A 27,268-nucleotide genomic window follows, 5' to 3' on the forward strand; every position below is an offset into this window, starting at 1 on the left:
TCTCTTTCTTTGGATGTTTTAGCAGCGTATTTTGGAGTACATGTGCGCTTTTGTTCCTTCATGTTAAAAAAAAATTTGTTCTGCTCAAAATCACCTGCATGTGCCTGCATGTTCAACATTGCTTTCATTCCGCATCTAATTAGGTTAACCTGTGGATTTGCATGCAGTCTCATTCATTATGTTCATCAAGATGAGAGGGTTTTCAAACTCAAAAAGCAGCATTCATTCTGGGAACTGGACTATAACTCTGCCCTGTATTTCAGGTGAGGTAATGGATTATTCAAGCAAGACTACAGGTCCATATCCAGAAACACGACAAGTCATTTCAGGAGTTGGGATTAGTACCCCACAGTATTCCACAGCAAGAATGACACCACCGCCAGGACCCCAGTATTGTGTGGGGAGTGTTTTGAGGTCATCTAATGGTGTTGTCTATTCTTCAGTAGCAACTCCGACACCCTCTACCTTTGCTATCACCACACAACCCGGCTCCATTTTCAGCACCACAGTGAGGGATTTGTCTGGTATTCATACAACTGATGCAGTGACTTCATTACCTGCCCTGCACCATAGCCAGCCAATGCCTAGATCGTATTTTATAACAACAGGTGCATCTGAAACGGACATTGCAGTAACTGGTATTGATATCAGTGCCAGCTTGCAAACTATTACTATGGAGTCTCTTACTGCTGAGACAATAGACTCTGTTCCCACTTTAACCACAGCATCTGAAGTGTTTCCTGAAGTGGTGGGAGATGAAAGTGCTCTTTTGATTGTCCCTGAAGAAGATAAACAACAGCAGCAGCTAGACTTGGAGCGTGAGCTCCTGGAGCTGGAGAAAATAAAGCAACAGCGCTTTGCTGAGGAATTGGAGTGGGAACGTCAGGAAATTCAAAGATTCCGAGAACAAGAAAAGATCATGGTTCAGAAAAAGTTGGAGGAGCTGCAATCTATGAAGCAACACCTTCTCTATCAGCAAGAAGAAGAGCGGCAAGCCCAGTTCATGATGAGGCAGGAGACGTTAGCTCAGCAACAGTTACAGCTTGAGCAGATCCAACAGCTGCAACAACAGCTTCACCAGCAGCTGGAGGAGCAAAAGATTCGGCAGATCTACCAGTATAACTATGACCCTTCTGGAACTGCTTCTCCACAAACCACTACAGAGCAGGCAATTTTGGAAGGTCAGTATGCTGCCCCAGAAGGCAGTCAGTTTTGGGCAACTGAAGATGCAACCACTACAGCTTCAGCTGTTGTGGCAATTGAAATACCACAAAGCCAAGGATGGTACACCGTTCAGTCTGATGGTGTTACTCAGTACATTGCCCCACCTGGTATCCTGAGCACTGTTTCAGAAATACCTCTAACAGATGTTGTTGTAAAAGAGGAAAAACAGCCCAAAAAGAGAAGTTCTGGAGCTAAAGTCCGAGGACAGTATGATGAAATGGGAGAAAATATGGCAGATGATCCCCGAAGTTTTAAAAAGATAGTGGACAGTGGTGTACAAACGGATGACGAAGATGCCACAGATCGGAGCTATGTGAGTAGGAGAAGGAGAACTAAAAAGAGTGTGGATACAAGCGTCCAAACTGATGATGAAGATCAGGATGAGTGGGATGTGCCTACTAGATCAAGGAGGAAAGCTCGTGTAGGGAAATATGGTGACAGCATGGCAGAGGCTGACAAGACCAAACCCCTTTCCAAAGTCTCCAGCATAGCAGTTCAAACGGTAGCAGAGATATCTGTGCAAACTGAACCAGTTGGAACCATAAGAACACCCTCCATACGGGCACGAGTGGATGCCAAGGTAGAAATAATTAAACACATTTCAGCACCTGAAAAGACTTACAAAGGGGGCAGTTTAGGATGTCAAACAGAAGCAGATTCAGACACACAAAGTCCTCAATACCTGAGTGCCACATCTCCACCCAAAGACAAGAAACGCCCAACACCTTTAGAGATTGGTTATTCATCTCACCTCCGGGCAGATTCCACAGTACAGCTGGCTCCTTCCCCACCCAAATCCCCCAAAGTCCTTTATTCACCCATCTCACCACTTTCACCAGGCAAAGCCTTAGAATCAGCCTTTGTACCTTATGAAAAACCCCTCCCTGATGATATAAGTCCACAGAAAGTACTGCATCCAGATATGGCTAAAGTTCCCCCAGCAAGTCCTAAGGCAGCCAAGATGATGCAGCGTTCTATGTCTGACCCCAAGCCTCTGAGTCCAACAGCAGACGAAAGTTCCAGGGCTCCTTTTCAGTATACCGAGGGCTATACGGTAAGAGTGATTCTTTTCAGTTGGAAGGCAATGGATGAGTTGTTAATCATGTGTTTTCAGACTTTTAGGAGGCAGTCAGGCTCCTGGTACCTTAGAAACCTAATACTAGATTAGAGTGAAGATTATTGCCTTAGAAATTTACACTATGTATGTGTGTGTGTGCGTGTGTGTGTGTGGAAAACCATACATTCCTTAAAAATACCAAAGAAAGAAAACATTATGTGAAGAAAATGATTTTATTATTTTAAGACAATGAAATCGAAAGTCTTATTCTTATATCAAAATCTCCCAAATGTCAACGTAACTGTGATTTCAGTAAACATAATATTCATTTTCAGGCATTATAGGAAACATTAAACAGATAATGCAAACGGTGACTATAAATTTAGACCATGGATATTTAGTGGGAGAGATCATCTTGTCAGTATCCTCTTCCTCCAGCCAGAATGTTTTCATTAAAAGGCTTGGAACACTTACTGGTCAAAAGAGAACATTTCTGAGGCAGACAGATAAAAGTGTAATATAATCATCATAGTTCATCCATGCTTATTTTATTTCTGGCAACTTTATTAATCTAAACTCAGGTAAACCTTAGTCCTAGTGCTCACAGAAGTGAAAATAATTTTTCATGTTTCTTTGGATAATATAAATTAATTATTTTCAAATATATAGGTATGCTTCAAGGGGAAAAGAACATATACAGATGTATCTGTGAAGATCTGTATAACAGAGAATAAGAAATGTTGATAATCAGATATAAACCAGATATTTCCTACTTAAGAAAATCTAATATACATAACTATCCAGAAAGTGATTGACAGACGTAATAGCTCAATTTAGAACAAGACTTCTGTTCAAATTAGAAGTTCCCCTAATGCATGATTACTGAGCTCTAGGTTTTGAACCCTGAAGCTTCTAAGTAGGTTTTTCTGAGACAGTGTTACATTTCCACTGACCCATATGTGTTAAACACTGGCTGTGGGCTGAAAAATATGTCATGATATATGACTGTAAGTCTACTCGTAGGTATATAGCCATCAATGGTCATAATAGTAAATTATAAATTTATGTTTGTTTTCTAGTTTTCTAGTAGAATTGTATTATTACATATTTACATAAGCTAAAAGTAAAGCTGTTTTCACGTCAAGGGGAGAGGTAATAACTATAGAATCAGGAAACCTCTGGTGTATTGAGATTTCATCCAGTATACAGAGAATTATTTCATGCGTAGTGTTGTTTCCAGAATTTAATCTATTAATATTGTTGAAAAGTGATTTTTAAGTTAGTTATAATATATAGGGTTTTTTTAATAAGTTTGTTCTAGAAATTCACTTAAAGAGTTATGTGAACAACTTTGAAATATGATTTTTGGCAGTATTTTCAAAGCAATAGTGAAGACTTCCATTACTAGAAAGAACAGGCTTTCCAGGTGGAATATTTACTATTTACATAATATGTATCCCTGTACCCTTAATTCAGATGAACTCAGCTAACAAAGAGTCTCAAGTTATCAATATTTTTTTCCTCACAAAGTATGCACTTTGGATTTGGAAATGTATCCATTTGGAAATTGATACAATGGGTTGTAAAGGTTGTATTACGTGTCAGCAATATTGATAAGCTAATCATAAAGGAAGTTGAGTAGAATTAGCAAATAATACCCAGAATCTGAAAAACCCTAGGTGTTCTGAGCCTCAAAGCACAATTCAGTGGTTCTTTTTCCAGTTGGTCAAGTTAAATCCATACTTTAATATGGAATAGTACAAATTCAAAGGTATTGTCTTATTACATGCACAGGTAGATCATTTTATACACAGGCAGTGTTTTTAACACTCTAGAGACTATGAGTCTAAGATGTGAATTTTATAATTTCTAGGCAAATGTCTAGACATACTTTGAGCCTATTTTAAAGTAAATAAATTTCTTAATTATAAGTGTGAATTACTAAGTATTAACTATACTGAAAAAAATAATTTTCTTAGGGATATTCGTAGTAATGTGAATTGAAGAAGGCTAGCTCAGTAGTTTACAGGTTGTTAATTTTCACAGACCAGTAAGATTGAAAAAACTTACACCACTCAGTAGGCACTGAAACAACACTGTGACACATATAATACAGGTTAAAAGATAAGTTTTATACTCTATCAGATTCTGAATCAATCTGTCCTCCTCCTGAAAGTGTCAGGAGAGGTTGCAAAGAAGAGGTCTGAGTCATGAAGATTGAGACCTCTGCTGGACCATGAAGAGAAAAATGGAGGTGATTGTAACTAGAGGGAATAAATGGACAAAGTTTCAGATTGATGAACAGACATAAAGCAAAGAGGAGGAGAAAAGGGTTTACTGTAAATACAACCAGAAAGTCGAGTGAGGGCCAGGTCACTGGAGATCTAATCTGCTGCCTTACAAAGTTTGGATTTATTTCCTGTGGCTATGAGGATCATAGACCAGAGCCACCATCATCTTTCATTTAGAATGTGCACAGCCCTTGGACTCCTTCTACACTTGCCTTTACTACCATCAATTCTCTAAACAGCACCTAGAGTGATTTTTTAAAACGTACATCAGATTATGTTACTTGCAGCACAGTTTAAACTCTATTAAGATCTCATCAAATTCAAAATACATTAGAAATTTCTTAACAAGGCCACATGTGATGTGATCTCTGCTTGTTTCATGACCTTATTGATCACTCTCCAAACTTTTCCCCCTCCTCACTCTGCTCCGACCATAGGCCGTGCTGTTCTTTGGATGTGCCAACCTCACCCCCACCCAGGGCACATGTCTGTGCCTCTCTCTCCCCAGATATATGTATGCTCACTCCTACATACAGATTTCTGTTCAAAGTGGTGGCATTACAGGCGTGAGCCACCGCACCTGGCCCAGTGTTACAATTTTTACTTCTGTTTCCTGTTTGTTTTTCTTCCATTTTGTACATAGACCACACTATACTTTCTCCATTTATTTCCATCTAGTATTTTTGCATGTATCTGTGGATTATCTCTAGCACCATGTTTATGAGGATTCCATAAACCAGAGCTCCAAAATGCCTTCCTTACACCCTTTCTCTTTCTTCTGCACAATGAGACTGATTCACATCCTAACCCAGATGATCAATAACTTCAATCAGAAGGTTACTGTAGCATGCTGTCTACAAAGTCGGGGAGAAAAGTGACATTATCTATTGCATAGCAATGTAAATTCAAAGAATTTTTTAGAGCTAGAAGTTACCTAATCTTGAAATAAATTTTCAAGATTTATCTCTCTTAAAGTATAACATTTTTCTTAGTGATTTTTCTATCAAAAAAATAGTTTGTATATTTCAGAAATATCACATTTTGGCAATGATAGGACACACTACTTTTTGTGCTAAAAAAATAGCTACAATTAAAATGTTATCACCTCTATGTGGCCTTAAAAGTACATAGGCTATTAATCGTTGAAGCTATTTCGTCCCCTTAGACTTGTTTAATAATTTTAGAAAGTTTTTAGTAATAGGCAAACTTCTTATTAAAATCTTTTTGTTCTAGTGTTTAAGCCAGTATCCTATTGCAAAGCAGATGGCATTCATGAGCTGATTTTTACAAGAATATGCTTTGCTTCACTGATTGCTGTTTTGATAGCTATTTTTAAAATTTTTGGAATCCTTTAATGTCTATTTCTGAAAGTAATTTCCATAACCTAAATTGAGAGATTGTATTTCTGTCAATTCTTCCAGAGTATAATGATTTAAGAAATAATGGCTCTGGTGGCCAAATGTGATTTGAATAATAATAATATTTATTAGAGGTTATTTTTCATTATTCTCTTTGACAAGCAATATAAGAAAGCAGTCTATTAAAACTAACTTTAAAACTGTTTTATAATGGTGGTATTTATGTATGTCAGAAAAAAATCATATATTAAAGATTAGCTTTGTAAATAATAGAAGCCTCATCTTTCTATAGCTCTTACCTTCTTCATTACTAATGTTTTTCTCATGATATTTCTTCTTGATTAAAATATTGCATTTTAACATCCAACTGTTTTAAAATTAAAATACAAAGTATTATTTTGAAGTACTTTTATTTTTTTTTATTTTTTTTTTTTTTTTTTGAGACGGAGTCTCGCTCTGTCGCCCAGACTGGAGTGCAGTGGCGCGATCTCGGCTCACTGCAAGCTCCGCCTCCCGGGTTCACGCCATTCTCCTGCCTCAGCCTCCGGAGTAGCTGGGACTACAGGCGCCCGCCACCACGCCCGGCTAATTTCTTTTTGTATTTTTAGTAGAGACGGGGTTTCACCGTGTTAGCCAGGATGGTCTCGATCTCCTGACCTCCTGATCCGCCCGCCTCGGCCTCCCAAAGGGCTGGGATTACAGGCTTGAGCCACCGCGCCCGGCCATTAAGTACTTTTAAAAATAAATGGCAGTAAAATAATTTATACTCATTAGTGATTGGAAAGATATTATTTAAAAAATCAATTAAAACAAATGTACACAGGTATACAAATGTCAGTGAGTCAAAACCAGAAAGCTTTTAAGTTGATCTCAGCAATTTAGTATTCAGTAGTTAACATTGCTATTCACTATAATAAATATCTAAGGATTAATTTCAAAAGAAAACTTAGAAGGAAAAGATTTTCAGAAAAAAATCGAATCATTTGTGTTATCCTTTCCAGAATCCAAATTTCAAAATAGGCAAATTAACACGATTCTGAGAAACAAATTATATTCTTATTGTTCATTAAAAGACTTCTGTCAGAAGCGTAAAACTAAATATTATGAAATGCCAGTTTAACATGGGAGGGTTCCAACTTAATAGAGCATTGAGTATTACTGAAACAGTTTAAAACCAGAGCACTATTTAACAGTAATTAGTTTCCTATGTATTTCAGCATATTTGTTTCTTAACAGCTCACTACCCTTTCTATTTCAAACATTGTGTACTTTATAATTGACTCAAGCAATGATGTGATCTCAGCTGATTGCAACCTCCGCCTCCCGGGTACAAATGATTCTCTTGCCTCAGCCCCCCGAATAGCTGGGAATACAAGCACCCGCTGTGATGCCCAGTTAATTTTTGTATTTTTAGTAGAGATGGGGTTTCACCATGTTGGCCAGGCTAGTCTTGAACACCTGACCTCAAGTGATCCTTCAGCCTTGGCCTCCCAGAATGTTGGGATTACAGGCATGAGCCACTGTGCCCGGCCACACTTTTGTACATCTGTTTATATTTCTACACATTACTAATTATTTAGGATTCTATATTATGCTACATTAAGTCTTACTGGGAAAAATGAATAAGCAACTAAAAGGATTATAATATAAAAATTTGGAAAAGTGTGGGGTATATTTTGAAATATAAGATATGTGACATCACAATTCTAATACTTGTTTGACACTTTAACATATTTAATATTATACCTTATTGATAGGCATATACACATATACATATATACATTAAAACATTACTTTTATAGTCTCATGTAACTAATAAAATATTTTCACATGCAGTTGCTTGGTTGTGATCCAAATCAATTGTTTTCTGTAGGCATTATGTTTCTTTTATTTCATATTTTAAAGATGAGGCATGTGAAGCCCAGATCAATGTCCTTTGCACACCTGTACCTACTCAACACCAATTTTATTTGCACTAAACAAGACCCCACTACTAACAGCTTTTTTTCTCCTGGTACTATTATGTATTGTGAATTACATGTAGAGTTTTAATTAGGAGAGAACTTGAACAAGTGTGGTATGGTAAGGTGAGTCTTTTTCTAAATGTTTTAAGTTATTTTTTAAAAAGGTTATGGGTACATAGTAGGTGACTATAGACAGTAACAACTTAATTGTATATTTTAAAATTACATAAAGAAGGTAAGGTGAGTCTTAGATGAACTGGCTAAATAAACTGAAGTTCTTTAGCCTGAAGCTTTAAACAACAAAGGGATTTTCTTCTGTTTTAATTTCACCTAAAGAACAAGTTACAAAGAATTCAAATTAAAGTATTAAAAAAAACCTTAATGATTGAAAGCAATATAAGAAATCATTAATGCAGATTATAGAACTGATGTCTCAGTATGTTTTTGACTAAAAAAGGAGTACTTCTAATTTTATAAAACGGCAAATAAGAGCTTAGCCTGTGAAGAATGATAAATAACTCTCTTGAGGGAGTAAAAGTTCATTAAAAATAGATGTGAAGCTAAAGATGATTATCCTTGCCATTCCCTCTTCCTTTCTTTCCAATCGAATGATTAAATATAAATGTGAGAAAAAATACAAATATTGTTTTAGCTCTCTAATAAATCATTTTAACTACATGAATAAACTACTAGATTGGATCAAATCTAAATTTCTGATCCATTAGATTTTTTTTATATTTTTTAGATTTTTGTGGGTACATGGTGTATATATTTATGGGGTATATGGGATATTTTGATACAAGCACACAATGTGTAATAATCACATCAGGATAAATGGGATATCCATTTCCTCAAGGATTTATCTTTTACCATCCAATTATACTCTCTTAGTTATATTTTTAAATGTACAATTAAATTATCATTTTTTTTTTTAACATGACAGGAGCAAGGCAAGTCTCCATTGTTTTTTCTGACAAAATTCAGTCCTAATCAAAGAACTGTCTCCAGGGATAGGGGCTACTAGTATGTTTTAGTCATTAGCTTCCTTAAACTGTAAGCTGAAACCATTGTTTAAAGTACCAATTAATGTTCATTGTAAAGAGTTTCAAAATACTTTTTCAAGGAATCAACATCACAACATTAATTTTTCCTTTTGACATGAATAAATGTGCATAAATGTATTCAGTGTGACACATATTAAAATGATAGAAATCATTCCAATAAAAACAACAATGGTATTGTATTTAGAAAAACCTCTACTGGTGATTTCAATCAGTTCACTTGTGGCAGGAATCGAGCCTATAAATGCTCTCTCAACTGCACACCAACCAGCGTGCTCGGATTTCATTGATTATCCATTTGGAAAATTATCTAATCGGCCATTCATTTATACATCCATTCTCATGACACTGGATGTGTAGAACTGAGAACTGAAAGGAAAAGTTAACCTCTTAAAATGACATTTAGTAAAAATGTTTTCATTTTAATATAAGTCCATAGGCTTTAAATTCTAGAGGACTGAATAAAATATTTCTTGTCATTGATTTAATTTAATTTACCATCTTTTAATCAAAAGTGAATAGTATTGTCTTCTAAAGAACTAAATGTTTCTGCAGTTTATATGAAATAAGGGCCATGTTCAGGCACTTTTAAAAAATCTTTGTTATTTAATTTTAAGGGAGCTATTTCATATGGTTTAGGTTTATGAAGAACGAATATTTCTTCTTCATAAAAAATATATTTATATTTACATATTTATATATAATTAATATATACTTTATGTATAATATATAATTTCAGTGGAAAATATATCTATATGTATTTCCAGTGGAAAATATATCTATATTTATCCATCTTTCTCTCTATATATATTTCCAGTGGAAAATATGTATTTACAGTGGAAAAAATAAATATATGTATATTTCCAGTGACAAAAATGTATATATATTTCCACACACACACATCCCTGAACTATTTTAATTTCATATTCCAAGGTTGTGTTCTAGGCTAAGTGATAATCAATGAACAAGAAACAAAACATAATAGAGATTACTGTAATTTTGAGCTTAGGGATTTCAAGATTGTAAACATAAAATATATTTACCTCAACATAATTTAGTGAAGGCTTTGTGTCACTATTAAAACTGTCATGTTTACCATGGCTTTTGATAGGTAATTATTTAATCATTCTTCAAATTGGTAATGATCTGATGCTTCCATACCTAGGTAGTTGCCCAAGAGAAATAAATACATGTTCACAGAGAAAAAAAAAATACATCATATAACATCATAATTCTAATACCCCATGTCCAGAAATGTAAAATAGAGATTTACATTTTGCAGCATTTAAAATAAAGTTAATTTTTTTCTGATGAGAGTACCAATAAGTAAATATTTTATAGAAACATTAGAATCACTACAGTCTCTCTTTATGGACCAATGATTTGCTGTAAGAATGGAATGTTTCACTGGCAAACAGTACTGCAACATTAAGCATCCACAGTACAAAGGAATGACTGCTGAAAAGAAAAAGGGGAATATGCATTTTACTATTTTTAATTTACATTTATGTTTTAAGAGAAGTTTTCATGTTAATTCTTGGAAATTATTGTTAACCTATTATTCTACTTCAGACTGCCCACTTAAGTTATTTAACACATTTTCTGATAAAGGAATAATTTTTTCATTGTAGCATATTAGAAATGTAAATGATTTTGCCCTTTGAAGAAGGAAACAACATTAGGTAGTCGTACATAACAGTTAGTATCTTAGTCGAACAGCACCATATAAAAGTTAAATGGTATAACATAAGAAAATCAGAGCTATCTATATTCATTTTCTATTGATCTGTTATTTTCATCCTTATATTATCATGTTTTAGTAATAGTCTTTAAGTCAATGTTTTTAAATTTCTTCATTGTTTCTCCTTATGCTCACTGTTCACCAGGCTTTCCTTTAACCTAGCTAAGAGCATGTGGGCAAAAGGTGCCCCAATAATTTTTTGAAATAGGGACTACAAAAAAAGTGGTTTAAAATTTTAGTAATAACTTGACATTGGGAGACTAAAAGGAAGAGAAAAAGGAGGTCATCTGTACCTTTAAGCATTTTCTTTTCTGCTAGAAAAATAACCAAGGAAATATAATGTTGAATGAAGCAACAAACCAGTTAAAAAATACATGTATAGCAATGTGCCTTTCTAACAAACATGTAAAAACTTAGAAACATAGTGTCTTGCTTCTAAGACATGTGCTTTAAATATTATACCCTTGTAGTTAATAAATGCTTCACTTTACAACACTGAAATGTCAAAATGTAATGTATTCTTTAAAGCAAATTAATCATTTCTGTATTTCTTACTGATACTGTTTTATTCCAAGTCTTCATAGTCCTTGGAAGAGAATAGCCCTTGCATTTAAATGTCTAGCATGGCCCATAATGCTTTATGTTGTTTTCAAAGCCATGACTCTTAAATGTCCTGTCATTGACTTTGTCATTCAAATAGACCTTAGATATATATCTACAAGTAGTAGAAGATAACTTTGTTGGTTGGGTTCTGTAACTCAAAATACCCATTAGCAAAGTTCTGATATTTGGAATCTAATGTGGAGATACCTTCATGTGATTAAAAAGGGAGAATACCTATTGTTACTTTAATCTCATAGCAAGAAGGACAAAACACAACTGAAATTTTTGGGTAAATTATTTAATCACACCTTCAGTAATTTTGTATTAATGAAACACGAAAGTAAAGTTTGGGTGATATTGGTTAATCGCTTGCAATTGAGTCTATTCTCCTTTAATAACAGAGTGACTGAAATAGAGCCTGCTGGTGGATAACATTGTAAATATTATAAAAAGGGAAAAACTGTTGATTTCTTTTTAATATTTACCTAGCATTGAGCATTTAAAATATGCAATGGGATACTATTGCCAAAATTAGATAAAGTTTCCAAAAGCACATCAGATCATAATTACTCAGATGAGAAGTACAGTTTATAATATTCTAGTTAGCACTATGCCAAAGATTTTGAATAGTTCCGGGAAATGATACCGTTTAGAAATTTGAGGATTTTTATTTTCTGCCACTGAAATAATTAAACATATTTTTAAAATACTACAGTAAAGTTTATTATTTTACACAAAGTGAGGCACAACATTGTTTGCCAAATGCAAAAAAACTGTAGTATAGATGTTAAAAGGCATTACCATGAAATGTGACATTAAAACACAATTTTCACAAAAACATGTAGGTTTCAAAAGTAAAAGCATTTTAAAATGTGCATAAGTTTTGTTTATATTTCAAAATTTGGACAGTAATGATACCTTTTAAAGGACTGCTATTTTAACTGAGGCGAAATTCACACAACATAAAAATTAACCATTTAAAAATGAAAAATTCAGTGACAAATTCAGTACATTTTAATGTGGTACAATCACCACTACCTCTATCTACTTCCAAAACATTTTCATCATGCCAAAATAAAATCCTATACCCATTCAGCCATTACTTTCCATTCCCTTCCCTGCTTAGCCTCTGTCAACTACCAATCTGTTTTTGTCTGTATGGGTTTACCTATTCTAGATAAATACAAGTGGATTCATACAGTATATGGCCTTTTGTCATGGGCTTCTGTCACTTCAAATAACATTTCCTACGTTCATCTACTTTGTAGCAAGTATCAGTACTTTATTCCTTTAAATAGTTGAATTCCATTTTATTCTATGTGCCACAGTTTGTTTATTCATTCATCTACTGATGAATATATTGGCTATTGAGAATCATGGTTCTATAAATGTTAATATACAAGTATTTGTTTGTGTATCTGTTTACAATTTTAAGGGTATATGCCTAGGAATAACTAACTCCTGGGTGTTATAGTAATTCCATATTTAACTTTTTGAAGAACTGTCAACCTCTGCCATAGCAGTTGAACCATTTTACATTCCCACCAGCAATGTACAAGGGTTGCAATTTCTCTGCATCCTTTCCAATATTTATTTTCCTTTTTAAAGTAAATATTATTATAACTATCCTAGTGGATGTGAATTGGTATCTCATTGTGATTGTGATTTTCATTCTTCTAATGACTGATGTTGTTGAGCATCTTTTTAGGTGCTTCTTAGCCATTCATATTTCTTATGTGAAGTAACTATTCAAGCTTTTTGCCCACGTTTTAATTGGATTGTTTTTCTTTTTGTTGTTTAATTTTTACATATTTGAGAATTTTATAGTTTTTCTTAATTGATTTCTAGCTTCATTCCTTAATTTATTGATTTCTAACTTCATTCCATTGTGGTCAAAGAAGGCACTTTGTATGATTTCAACTTTTTAAAATTTATCAAGACTTGTTTTGTGGCCTAACATATGGTCTATCTAGAGACTCTTTCCAAGTGCACCTGAGAGGAATGTGCACTCTGCTGTTTGGTGGAGTATTCTATATGCGTCTACGAGGTCCACTGTTTACCATGTTGTTCAAGTTCTATATTTCCTAGTGGATCTTCATTTAGATGTTGTATCCAAGCTAGAGAATGGAGGATTATCGGAGAATGAACCAAAACATCACAATGCTTTCTTACTGAACTTTAGAACCTTCTTTCTTCATTAAGCCCTCTTCTGTTTTCTATTTTTGATTGGATTCCAGAGTTCCAGAAAGGTTAATTCTGTCAGTTTTTGCCAGCTTAATTTTTGCTTTAATAGAGGGATCAGTTCCTGAAGTTCTGAACTCTGCCGTTTCTATGATCTTACTCCAATCGTGGCATAGAATCTTAATTTATAATTTGCTCTGTCTTCATTGAAATGAAGTTTCACTTTTGGCATAAATGTAATAATTGATAGCTTACCCGTTTCACTTTTAGCTTCATGTGAAGATGTAGTGAAGTGTATTAAACTTATCTTTGTGTAGACATAGATTTTTTAAACTTTAAACAAAAGTGTGAACTGTATGTTGTAGAGGTTTTTTGTTGCTTTTTTGCTGTGTGAAAAGCAACATACATAACTGCATTTGATTCTTAATATAATAGTAACTATAATAACAGGTATTTTATGGGTGTTTCCTATATCCAAGCAAACTACTAGGTACTTGAAAGAACTCATCTCATTTTATCTTTGCAGCAAACCAATGAAATGTAGGTATTTGATCTTTGTAAAGTCAAAAACTGAGAATAAAGAACATTGAGTTGTTGAAGGCTATCCTGAACAAGTAAATTCCAAAGACATGATTAAATTTGTATGTCTGAGTGCAAATCCTAATTTTTTTTTTTTAGTATACCAGGTTGCTTGCTTCCTGGTCACTCTATATATGGTCTTACCTATACTTTTTCTAATGAGTCATTATTAAATGAGATGGTGAAATCCAAGGATTGTCCTTATTTTAGGAAAGGCATTTAGTTTATGAATTTTTGAACACTTATATGAAAAAAATCATAATTTTTATTGACTTCTCATAAGCATAGTTGGTAATATAATATGCATGCTAAAATATTACAGACTTTCTAATCAGAAGGAATTTTGAGTGATACTATTAGAGAATTATGGCTTTTGTTATTAAGAAATGTGTATTATAATAACAATTAGCCATTTATCATAATATCTACCATTTATTGAGTGCTTAGTAGTAGTATTTTTATGTAAGTACTATTATATAAAAAATGTTTTATCAATTGAAAATAATTGTTGTTTATGGTTAGAAATATATATCTATTTTCTGTTTCTCTTAGAGCAAAGACAGGTGGACCTAGATAAATATAAATCTAGAGATCTTGACTTTGCAGGTAATATACCATATAATTTTTTTCCTAGACATGCTCTGGAATTTTCTGAAGCTTTGAAGCCAACATACTGTGGAATTGGAAAGCTAGGTGAAATCTCAACACTGCAGTTTCATATTAGAGCACATACTTGTCAAGCAGTCATAAATTTAGGAAAGCAATTATTATTTGTTTTCATCTTAAGATAAGTGAAAATAAACATTGTTAGACTAAATATATATATATTACCACTTAATCAAATTTATGTTATAGTTGTCATCATGGCATTTTGATTGCTAAACTACACAAATAAATATTTAGATTATTTGAGGTATAAAATGAAGCCTAGGTGGGTGGATCCATGTGCAGTTTAATTAATATACTAGAATTAGTTTTATTTAGAATATTTATCTTGCTGAATGTGATCATTTGTTTTGATTCTTTTTCTGGAATTTCAAAAAACACAGCCCCAACTAAAGAAATGGTAATCATTAGCAACTTATAAGAGTCACAGGGAACATCTTGATGGCTGTGCATGTCTATCATAAATTGGTCATCTCTGTATAAGAACATTCTAAATAATTTTGCCCATAAAAATCATTAATAATGGTAGTTTGTAAAAGTTATATTTTAATATTACATCATATGCAAAGACAACTGAAAGTAATAGCTAACTTCTCTAAAATAAAATCTCACTTGCCCTAATTGGCAAGTGAGGTGAACATAGGTAATGGTTTCAGAGAGGTACTAGACCAAACCCATCAAATATTAATCTCATCATATGACATTCTATCATTAGATTCATTTCTCTGAGTAATCATAAGGCACCATATTAAAGTTTACATATTCTTGAGAGGGATCTGATTTTTAACCGTTATGAGGGAAAATTCACTTGTAAAGACATAAGAATCACAGAAAGATCAAAGGAGACCTTTTGGCTTTGGCCTTATTTTGACAAAGGGCCTCAGCATTTATGCTTCTTATGTTATCTCCAAGTATGAGTCATTACATGTTTTTATTTGTGTGTGTTTAAAAGCATAAATGTTCAATGTCAGCACTGAAAATATATCACAGTTTTGTAACCTTATCTGGAGCATTTATTCATTTCTTATATATAAGGAATATAAAAAAAATGGACTGGACCACTCAATGCCAGTGAGCCCTGCATTTGTTGATTTAGCCCTGCATGTAAGGGTGATGCTGTGAAGGCTGAAGACTGTTCAGGAAATAGGAAGACCTAAAAATACATTTTTCCCACAGCAAGCTGTTTCAAATTCCTATTTTTTCTCAAAGTACCCAGTATAAGGAACACTTAAAATAATTTTCACTGAAAAAAAAAACTGACCTTCCAGAAAATGGAAAACCTCAGGGTATACTTCAAAAGATAGAAGTGCTAAGGTTTCAACTAAAATCTTGAAGTACTATTACAAGGAAGTGTTCCTTTGCTGTTTAATTAACAACCTAATAAATTATTCTCATTTCTCAGAAACAGCTCAAAGACTAGTCCAATCTAACCTGATAGGAACTGTCAGCCAGGTAAGAAAACTGAGGCAGTAATTCAGAGAGGGTCCTGCTGACTCTAAAGTGAGTCATTTCTGGATCTTGAATCAGGGCTTTGCAAGAGAAAATAACCTAGAGAGGTAAGGTGAAAGAAAATAGTGGAGAGTGTACCAATTAACTGTCTCTTCAGGGAGAACTTGTCAGAATAAATGAACTGTCTGTCAAAAAGATACACGACCGAATCATATTCAAGACCAACAGATATATATGTAGAAGTTCAAGAAGATGGGAAAGACCAATGAGCTTATTAGTTTTCTATTACTATGTAACAAATTATCCCAAAACTTGTTTTTAAAAAATGAAATGTAAAAGAAATCATAAAGAACCGAAGGGTGTTTGTTTTTTCTCTCCAAGAATATATTTGCATTAACAGTGCAATCTAGCATGTTTCTTCTACAGGCATACTTGTCATGTGACACCACCTTTGTGTAAAAAAGTCATCAGAACTCCTGCCAGATCCTGACTTCAACATCTGTGAGGATGATGATCCCACACCCAGTTTTTCTGTTTCTTCACTTTCTTAAAGCTCATCTACCGTAATTATTACTTCTCCTTCATGTTATTCATCCATTTCCACAAATACCCTCTGAAATTACCTGAAAATTATTTAACTCATAAATCATACATGTCGCTAACATGTAAACATTCTGTCTCAGAACTTGTTCACTAATGTGCCCCCTTATATTTGCCCTTCAAGTTCATCCTTATTCTATTCAATTGGAAGTTCTACTTTGTCTGTGTTTATCAACCTTCCTATATCTACCACTTTCATGATCCAAGGTTCAGATTTACCACAACTAACCTTTTGCTGTTACTCTAATTTATCTCACAACCCTGGCAACAAGTTTACCCTGAATGAATCCAAATAGCTGCCACTTTCTTTTTTTTTTTTTTTTTTTAATTTATTTATTATTATTATACTTTAAGTTGTAGGGTACATGTGCATAACGCGCAGGTTTGTTACATATGTATACTTGTGCCATGTTGGTGTGCTGCACCCATCAACTCGTCATTTACATCAGGTATAACTCCCAATGCAATCCCTCGCCCCTCCCCCCTCCCCATGATAGGTCCCGGTGTGTGATGTTCCCCTTCCTGAGTCCAAGTGATCTCATTGTTCAGTTCCCACCTATGAGTGAGAACATGCGGTGTTTGGTTTTCTGTTCTTGTGATAGTTTGCTAAGAATGATGGTTTCCAGCTGCATCCATGTCCCTACAAAGGACACAAACTCATCCTTTTTTATGGCTGCATAGTATTCCATGGTGTATATATGCCACATTTTCTTAATCCAATCTGTCACTGAGGGACATTTGGGTTGATTCCAAGTCTTTGCTATTGTGAATAGTGCTGCAATAAACATACGTGTGCATGTGTCTTTATAGCAGCATAATTTATAATCCTTTGGGTATATACCCAGTAATGGGATGGCTGGGTCATATGGTACATCTAGTTCTAGATCCTTGAGGAATCGCCATACTGTTTTCCATAATGGTTGAACTAGTTTACAATCCCACCAACAGTGTAAAAGCGTTCCTATTTCTCCACATCCTCTCCAGCACCTGTTGTTTCCTGACTTTTTAATGATCGCCATTCTAACTGGTGTGAGATGGTATCTCATTGTGGTTTTGATTTGCATTTCTCTGATGGCCAGTGATGATGAGCATTTTTTCATGTGTCTGTTGGCTGTATGAATGTCTTCTTTTGAGAAATGTCTGTTCATATCCTTTGCCCACTTTTTGATGGGGTTGTTTGTTTTTTTCTTGTAAATTTGTTGGAGTTCTTTGTAGGTTCTGGATATTAGCCCTTTGTCAGATGAGTAGATTGCAAACATTTTCTCCCATTCTGTAGGTTGCCTGTTCACTCTGATGGTAGTTTCTTTTGCTGTGCAGAAGCTCTTTAGTTTAATGAGATCCCATTTGTCAATGTTGGCTTTTGCTGCTGTTGCTTTTGGTGTTTTAGACATGAAGTCTTTGCCCATGCCTATGTCCTGAATGGTACTACCTAGGTTTTCCTCTAGGATTTTTATGGTATTAGGTCTAACATTTAAGTCTCTAATCCATCTTGAATTAATTTTCGTATAAGGAGTAAGGAAAGGATCCAGTTTCAGCTTTCTACTTACGGCTAGCCAATTTTCCCAGCACCATTTATTAAATAGGGAATCCTTTCCCCATTTCTTGTTTTTGTCAGGTTTGTCAAAGATCAGATGGCTATAGATGTGTGGTATTATTTCTGAGGACTCTGTTCTGTTCCATTGGTCTATATCTCTGTTTTGGTACCAGTACCATGCTGTTTTGGTTACTGTAGCCTTGTAGTATAGTCTGAAGTCAGGTAGCGTGATGCCTCCAGCTTTGTTCTTTTGACTTAGGATTGTCTTGGAGATGCGGGCTCTTTTTTGGTTCCATATGAACTTTAAAGCAGTTTTTTCCAATTCTGTGAAGAAACTCATTGGTAGCTTGATGGGGATGGCATTGAATCTATAAATTACCTTGGGCAGTATGGCCATTTTCACGATATTGATTCTTCCTATCCATGAGCATGGTATGTTCTTCCATTTGTTTGTGTCCTCTTTTATTTCACTGAGCAGTGGTTTGTAGTTCTCCTTGAAGAGGTCCTTTACATCCCTTGTAAGTTGGATTCCTAGATATTTTATTCTCTTTGAAGCAATTGTGAATGGAAGTTCATTCCTGATTTGGCTCTCTGTTTGTCTGTTACTGGTGTATAAAAATGCTTGTGATTTTTGCACATTAATTTTGTATTCTGAGACTTTGCTGAAGTTGCTTATCAGCTTAAGGAGATTTTGGGCTGAGACAATGGGGTTTTCTAAATATCCAATCATGTCATCTGCAAACAGGGACAATTTGACTTCTTCTTTTCCTAACTGAATACCCTTGATTTCTTTCTCTTGCCTAATTGCCCTAGCCAGAACTTCCAACACTATGTTGAATAAGAGTGGTGAGAGAGGGCATCCCTGTCTTGTGCCAGTTTTCAAAGGGAATTTTTCCAGTTTTTGCCCATTCAGTATGATATTAGCTGTGGGTTTGTCATAAATAGCTCTTATTATTTTGAGGTACGTTCCATCAATACCGAATTTATTGAGCGTTTTTAGCATGAAGGGCTGTTGAATTTTGTCAAAAGCCTTTTCTGCATCTATTGAGATAATCATGTGGTTCTTGTCTTTGGTTCTGTTTATATGCTGGATTATGTTTATTGATTTGCGAATGTTGAACCAGCCTTGCATCCCAGGGATGAAGCCCACTTGATCATGGTGGATAAGCTTTTTGATGTGTTGCTGAATCCGGTTTGCCAGTATTTTATTGAGGATTTTTGCATCGATGTTCATCAGGGATATTGGTCTAAAATTCTCTTTTTTAGTTGTGTCTCTGCCAGGCTTTGGTATCAGGATGATGTTGGCCTCATAAAATGAGTTAGGGAGGATTCCCTCTTTTTCTACTGATTGGAATAGTTTCAGAAGGAATGGTACCACCTCCTCCTTGTACCTCTGGTAGAATTCAGCTGTGAATCCATCTGGTCCTGGACTTTTTTTGGTTGGTAGGCTATTAATTATTGCCTCAATTTCAGAGCCTGCTATTGGTCTATTCAGGGATTCAACTTCTTCCTGGTTTAGTCTTGGAAGAGTGTAAGAGTCCAGGAAATTATCCATTTCTTCTAGATTTTCCAGTTTATTTGCGTAGAGGTGTTTATAGTATTCTCTGATGGTAGTTTGTATTTCTGTGGGGTCGGTGGTGATATCCCCTTTAACATTTTTAATTGCGTCGATTTGATTCTTCTCTCTTTTCTTCTTTATTAGTCTTGCTAGTGGTCTGTCAATTTTGTTGATCTTTTCAAAAAACCAACTCCTGGATTCATTGATTTTTTGGAGGGTTTTTTGTGTCTCTATCTCCTTCAGTTCTGCTCTGATCTTAGTTATTTCTTGCCTTCTGCTAGCTTTCGAATGTGTTTGCTCTTGCTTCTCTAGTTCTTTTAATTGTGATGTTAGAGTGTCAATTTTAGATCTTTCCTGCTTTCTCTTGTGGGCATTTAGTGCTATAAATTTCCCTCTACACACTGCTTTAAATGTGTCCCAGAGATTCTCGTATGTTGTATCTTTGTTCTCATTGGTTTCAAAGAACATCTTTATTTCTGCCTTCATTTCATTATGTACCCAGTAGTCATTCAGGAGCAGGTTGTTCAGTTTCCATGTAGTTGAGCGGTTTTGATTGAGTTTCTTAGTCCTGAGTTCCAGTTTGATTGCACTGTGGTCTGAGAGACAGTTTGTTATAATTTCTGTTCTTGTACATTTGCTGAGGAGTGCTTTACTTCCAATTACATGGTCGATTTTGGAGTAAGTACGATGTGGTGCTGAGAAGAATGTATATTCTGTTGATTTGGTGTGGAGAGTTCTATAGATGTCTATTAGGTCTGCTTGCTGCAGAGATGAGTTCAATTCCTGGATATCCTTGTTAACTTTCTGTCTCGTTGATCTGTCTAATGTTGACAGTGGAGTGTTGAAGTCTCCCATTATTATTGTATGGGAGTCTAAGTCTCTTTGTAAGTCTCTAAGGACTTGCTTTATGAATCTGGGTGCTCCTGTATTGGGTGCATATATATTTAGGATAGTTAGCTCTTCCTGATGAATTGATCCCTTTACCATTATGTAATGGCCTTCTTTGTCTCTTTTGATCTTTGATGGTTTAAAGTCTGTTTTATCAGAGACTAGTATTGCAACCCCCGCTTTTTTTTGTTCTCCATTTGCTTGGTAAATCTTCCTCCATCCCTTTATTTTGAGCCTATGTATGTCTCTGTGTGTGAGATGGGTCTCCTGAATACAGCAGACTGATGGGTCTTGACTCTTTATCCAGTTTGCCAGTCTGTGTCTTTTAATTGGAGCATTTAGTCCATTTACATTTAAGGTTAAGATTGTTATGTGTGAACTTGATCCTGCCATTATGATATTAACTGGTTATTTTGCTCATTAGTTGATGCAGTTTCTTCCTAGCCTCGATGGTCTTTACATTTTGGCGTGTTTTTGCAATGGCTGGTACCGGTTGTTCCTTTCCATGTTTAGTGCTTCCTTCAGGGTCTCTTGTAAGGCAGGCCTAGTGGTGACAAAATCTCTAAGCATTTGCTTATCTATAAAGGATTTTATTTCTCCTTCACTTATGAAACTTAGTTTGGCTGGATATGAAATTCTGGGTTTAAAATGCTTTTCTTTAAGAATGTTGAATATTGGCCCCCACTCTCTTCTGGCTTGTAGAGTTTCTGCCGAGAGATCTGCTGTTAGTCTGATGGGCTTCCCTTTGTGGGTAACCCGACCCCTCTCTCTGGCTGCCCTTAAGATTTTTTCCTTCATTTCAACTTTGGTGAATCTGGCAATTATGTGTCTTGGAGTTGCTCTTCTCGAGGAGTATCTTTGTGGCGTTCTCTGTATTTCCTGGATTTGAATGTTGGCCTGCACTACTAGGTTGGGGAAGTTCTCCTGGATGATATCCTGAAGAGCGTTTTCCAACTTGGTTCCATTTTCCCCCTCACTTTCAGGCACCCCAATCAGACGTAGATTTGGTCTTTTTACATAATCCCATACTTCTTGCAGGCTTTGTTCATTTCTTTTTCTTCTTTGTTCTTTTGGTTTCTCTTCTCACTTCATTTCATTCATTTGATCCTCAATCGCAGATACTCTTTCTTCCAGTTGATCGAGTCGGTTACTGAAGCTTGTGCATTTGTCACGTATTTCTCGTGTCATGGTTTTCATCTCTTTCATTTCGTTTAGGACCTTCTCTGCATTAATTACTCTAGCCATCAATTCTTCCACTTTTTTTTCAAGATTTTTAGTTTCTTTGCGCTGGGTACGTAATTCCTCCTTTAGCTCTGAGAAATTTGATGGACTGAAGCCTTCTTCTCTCATCTCATCAAAGTCATTCTCCGTCCAGCTTTGATCCGTTGCTGGCGATGAGCTGCGCTCCTTTGCCGGGGGAGATGCGCTCTTATTTTTTGAATTTCCAGCTTTTCTGCCCTGCTTTTTCCCCATCTTTGTGGTTTTATCTGCCTCTGGTCTTTGATGATGGTGATGTACTGATGGGGTTTTGGTGTAGGTGTCCTTCCTGTTTGATAGTTTTCCTTCTAACAGTCAGGACCCTCAGCTGTAGGTCTGTTGGAGATTGCTTGAGGTCCACTCCAGACCCTGTTTGCCTGGGTATCCCGCAGCAGAGGTTGCAGAAGATAGAATATTTCTGAACAGCGAGTGTACCTGTCTGATTCTTGCGTTGGAAGCTTCCTCTCAGGGGTGTACTCCACCCTGTGAGGTGTGGGGTGTCAGACTGTCCCTAGTGGGGGATGTCTCCCAGTTAGGCTACTCAGGGGTCAGGGACCCACTTGAGCAGGGAGTCTGTCCCTTCTCAGATCTCAACCTCCGTGTTGGGAGATCCACTGCTCTCTTCAAAGCTGTCAGACAGAGTCGTTTGCGTCTGCAGAGGTTTCGGCTGTGTTTGTTATTGCCCTGTCCCCAGAGGTGGAGTCTACAGAGACAGGCAGGTTTCCTTGAGCTGCTGTGAGCTCCACCCAGTTCGAGCTTCCCAGCAGCTTTGTTTACCTACTTAAGCCTCAGCAATGGTGGGCGCCCCTCCCCCAGCCTCGCTGCTGCCTTGCCGTAGATCACAGACTGCTGTGCTAGCAATGAGGGAGGCTCCGTGGGTGTGGGACCCTCCCGGCCAGGTGTGGGATATGATCTCCTGATGTGCCTGTTTGCTTAAAGCGCAGTATTGGGGTGGGAGTTACCCGATTTTCCAGGTGTTGTGTGTCTCAGTTCCCCTGGCTAGGAAAAGGGATTCCCTTCCCCCTTGCGCTTCCCAGGTGAGGCGATGCCTCGCCCTGCTTCAGCTCTCGCTGTTCGGGCTGCAGCAGCTGACCAGCACCGATCGTCCGGCACTCCCCAGTGAGATGAACCCAGTACCTCAGTTGAAAATGCAGAAATCACCGGTCTTCTGTGTGGCTCACGCTGGGAGTTGGAGACTGGAGCTGTTCCTATTCGGCCATCTTCCACTTTCTTATCTACATCTCGCCTGGATGTAAATAAGAAGACCCACAAGTGGAAATACTAACTAAAAGTTCAGAGAGCCATGTACTCAATCAGACCATCCACCTGCTAAACCCTCCTCCTGCAAGGTTTAACTACTCAGTTTCCTTTATCATTGTCTACTCTGCTCAAATCCCTGATAATTGCTGCCTTGATCACAGTGAATAAATATACTTCCTACATCACAGTGAAGACATAAGCTTTCTCAAATTTTACCCACTGTATATGTCATCATTGTACATCATTTTAAGGAGACCTCTTTGATTCTACCCTCTACCACATATTTCACATATAATCAATCATAAAATCAATTCATGTTACGTTGTAGACAGCTTCTATATGGTTCCTAATCAACTTTATATCCTTGTATTTATGCCCTCGTGGAGTCCCCTCTCTTTAAGTGAGGGCTGGAGTTAATAAATTGGTTCTAATGAGTAGAATATGAAATAAATGATAGGCTGTCAATTCCAAAATTACGTTACAAAAGACTATTGCTCCCATCTTGCTTGCACTGTTTTTCTTGCCATCTTGCTTGCATGCTTTCATAAACAAGCCCCCATATTCTGAATTGCTCTACAAAGGCCCACATAGAAAGTAACAAGGGAAGCTAATAAGGAACTGAAGCCCCCAGTCCAACAGGCCTGCAGTGTCCAAATCCTGCCAGCAACCATATGAGTGAGCTTAGAAGTAGAGTCTTCCTTAGTCAAGACCTCAGATGATAACTTCAGTGGCAACTTGCTTGCAGGCTTGTGAGAAACCGTGAGCAAGAGGACACAGCTAAACCATGCATGGATTACTGACCCACAGAAAATGTAAATATTGTTGTTTTAAGCCGCTAAATTTTGAGGTGATTTGTGATACCTTAGCCTGTGTTTGATAATTAACACGATCTATCACCTAAAATGCTCTACTGAATAGCATGATTACCGAAATGCTTTTCTTCAAATCTCTTCATTTCCCCAATTCAAATCTTATATGCCATGCAGAACAAACTTGAAGTTACTTAATTTTGCTCTGCCTAAATTTACTCATTTCTAAATTGAAGGTAATAATAGTACTGGACTTATATGGTTACTGTATTTTAAAATGAGTTAATATAAGTAAAATGATGAAAACAAATCCTGAAATCCTTAGTCTTTTATATGTCTCAGCTGTAATTCCCTGGTACCACTCTGTTTTCAAAAGTGCATCAGTCTTTTTCTCCTGGACCGTTAACAGACTCTTAATTTGTTTTCTTTTATCTCTGTTCCCATCCTATGCATTCTGTAGTTCAGCCAGATATAACTTTTCATATATAAATGTATTGGCACATTCATTCCTGTTCAATGGCTTTCCATAGAAATTAGGTTGAATCTACAAGTTATCAATATGGTTTGCAGGAGCCTTCCTACCTTTCTAGACCCATCACATACCATTAGTGGAATCCCAGAGGAGCCAAAAGATTCATGAAACATTCTTTGATTTTAAGTATCATGCGATAAAGAGCACATAACCTAGTAACTATAGTTTCAAAAAGGTATTATCTGGATGTGTTTGAAAAACAAATTACATAAGAAGTCAGAGACGAGGTTTCAAAATTTTTAGGTAAGAAATTATCTACCAAAGAGATCAGAGTTCATGTATTCTATTATAACCTCTTTGAACATTGGTTTCTGCTTTTGTAGAAATGAATAGAGTGTTTTTGTATTATGCTAACATTTACCTCTTGGATAATTTGATATTATTCAGAATTTTTAGTAAGTTTTATAACAATAATAGTAAAATTCTGCCAAATATGTCTTCTAATAAATACATATTATGTTGTCATTTCTGAACTTTGAATCTTCAGTGACCTCTTGCTTATTTGATAAAGTCTAAAATTCGCATGACATTCAAGGCCCTAGATGGTCTGATATATCACTCTCTAGTTTCACCTCCTGGTGCTGTTTCTCCCTCCCTCCATGCAGGCTTCTACACTGTGCCGTAGACATTGCAGGTCCTAGGCCATATGTGTACCTGTGTTTTCATTTATTTGTCCATGTGTCCTGCCACCAGGAAATCCCTCCCCTGTAGCCCTTGTGGTTTCCTTCTTAGTACTTAGAACTACATACAAGGTGTCTCCTGGGTGCTTCATATGCTTCAGCTGTATCTGAGATTCACACTCCTTCCTCTGCATTCTCTAAGATCCAGATAGAAGCTTTTATTATAAAGTTTATCATGTTAAAGTAAAGTTCCTAGCAAAACATCTCTATTACTTTTTCTAAGCTCTGAAAGCTGCATGAAGGTAGAAGCAATACCAGGGTCATTCATCTTTGTGTCATAATGGCCTAGCCCAGAACATGGTACCAAATAGAGAATTAGTAAATATTTATTAGACAGATGGACAGAAGGACAAACAATTAGAATTCACTAATCCTATATAGCTGAAGTAGTGAATTAGAATTTGCTAATCCTAAATAGTTTAATATTAGACTACACAATAATTCCAGCTCATTTTATAAAATAATAGTAGTTTTTGAACATATTTTCTAGAAATTTAGGAACTATACATTTAGAAGACAAGGATTGATGGCTTGAGAAATACCTTATGAATGTATCAAGGAAGTTAAAAACACGTTTTATATTTACGTTTGTTTAATTTTTTCTCATAGTTATGGCTTACTTCCCCCAAATCTTTAAATATAGCATTGATATTATGTATGAGATAAGAATGCATTTTCTTAACACATGTTCATTTTTATCATATATGCTAATGTAGAAATTTGCATTGTAGATTATTTTTTCATTTTTTATTTGCACTTTAAATGAATCACATTGTACTTAAACTTGAGCAATAACATTAGGTAAACATAGAGTAAGTCCCAGCACTGCCACTTAGGAGTGATGCAAGTTTGGCAAAGTTACATACTGCCTCTAAGGTTATTAGTATCTGAAACCTGGAATTATAGTAGTTCCTCTCTAATAAGGGTGTATTAGAGATTGATAAGATATTATATATGAAACTGTTAATAATGCTTACTACATAGTAAGCTTTAATGTATTTTAAATCTTAATCTTTTAGTTATTACTGTTAAAATAATTTATTTTCCCCCATTAAATAATATCATTATATAAATGCCTTATCAGCTTTCCCTTCTCTCTTATATGTCCTCAAGTACTTCCCTTTCTTGCTCGTGACCCTTAGACTGTTTCTTACCATGCCTCTTTTCCCTAAAAGCTACTCTTTCTCAGAAGCCTCACCTTCAGACAACTACCTCGTATCTCAGTTAGCAAGCCATAAAGAGTTCATCTTCTATGGTTTAACTTTCTCTCTTATCATTTATTCTTTAACCTAGTATAATTGTTCTGCAGAAACCACTTTTCTCAGGATTACCAATGGCTTTCTAAATGATAAGCCAAAAGCTGTGTCTAAATCTGCCTCTTCATGACACTTGTATAGTATGTAGTATGGATGAGCAATTACATCTTGATTCCACCACCTGTGCTTCCCATAGCTTCTCAATTGCTCCATTTCAGAATTATCTTACTTTTGTTTCTATGTGCATATTTAAAATATTTCCCTTCCGGGCCGGGCGCAGTGGCTCATGCCTGTAATCCCAGCATTTTGGGAGACTGAGGCGGGTGGATTACCTGAGGTCAGGAGGTCGAGACCAACATGGTGAAACCCCATCTCTACTAAAAATACAAAAAAATTAGCCGAGCATGGTGGTGGGAGCCTGTAATCCCAGCTACTTGGGCGGCTAAGGCAGGTGAATCACTTGAACCTGTGAGGTAGAGGTCACGCCACTGCACTCCAGCCTGAGTAACAGAGCGAGATTCTGCCCCCCCCCAAAAAAAAACCCAAAAAACAAACAAACAAAAAAAGTCTTTTATGTGCCAGTTATATTCATTGCATCATTTTGACTATTTTCATTTATTTTTATTACTTTTTTCTTTCTCTAAACAGTTTCTTAACAGACCTGTGTAGTTGTGCTAGTACTTCGTAAGCTTGAAGTGAATGGACACTGTTATATAAATA

At 35.9% G+C, this 27,268-nt stretch overlaps 1 protein-coding gene across 7 annotated transcripts in view; it reads left to right on the plus strand.

The window, feature by feature from the left end:
• The window catches only part of PCLO (piccolo presynaptic cytomatrix protein), a 401,999-nt gene that overhangs the window by 202,936 nt on the left and 171,795 nt on the right, over positions 1-27,268 (plus strand). For 5 of the 7 annotated variants that reach the window (XM_015447837.3, XM_015447839.3, XM_005550357.4 and 2 more), the window contains exon 6: positions 264-2,278. In XM_015447837.3, the coding sequence (XP_015303323.3) occupies positions 264-2,278 (2,015 nt within the window). The remainder of the gene's footprint in view (positions 1-263; positions 2,279-27,268) is intronic. The other 2 variants (XM_005550358.4, XM_065542402.1) reach the window with 2 other exon arrangements.

Source organism: Macaca fascicularis, chromosome 3, assembly GCF_037993035.2.
Source record: "Macaca fascicularis isolate 582-1 chromosome 3, T2T-MFA8v1.1".
In the NCBI taxonomy this organism is placed as follows: domain Eukaryota; kingdom Metazoa; phylum Chordata; class Mammalia; order Primates; family Cercopithecidae; genus Macaca; species Macaca fascicularis.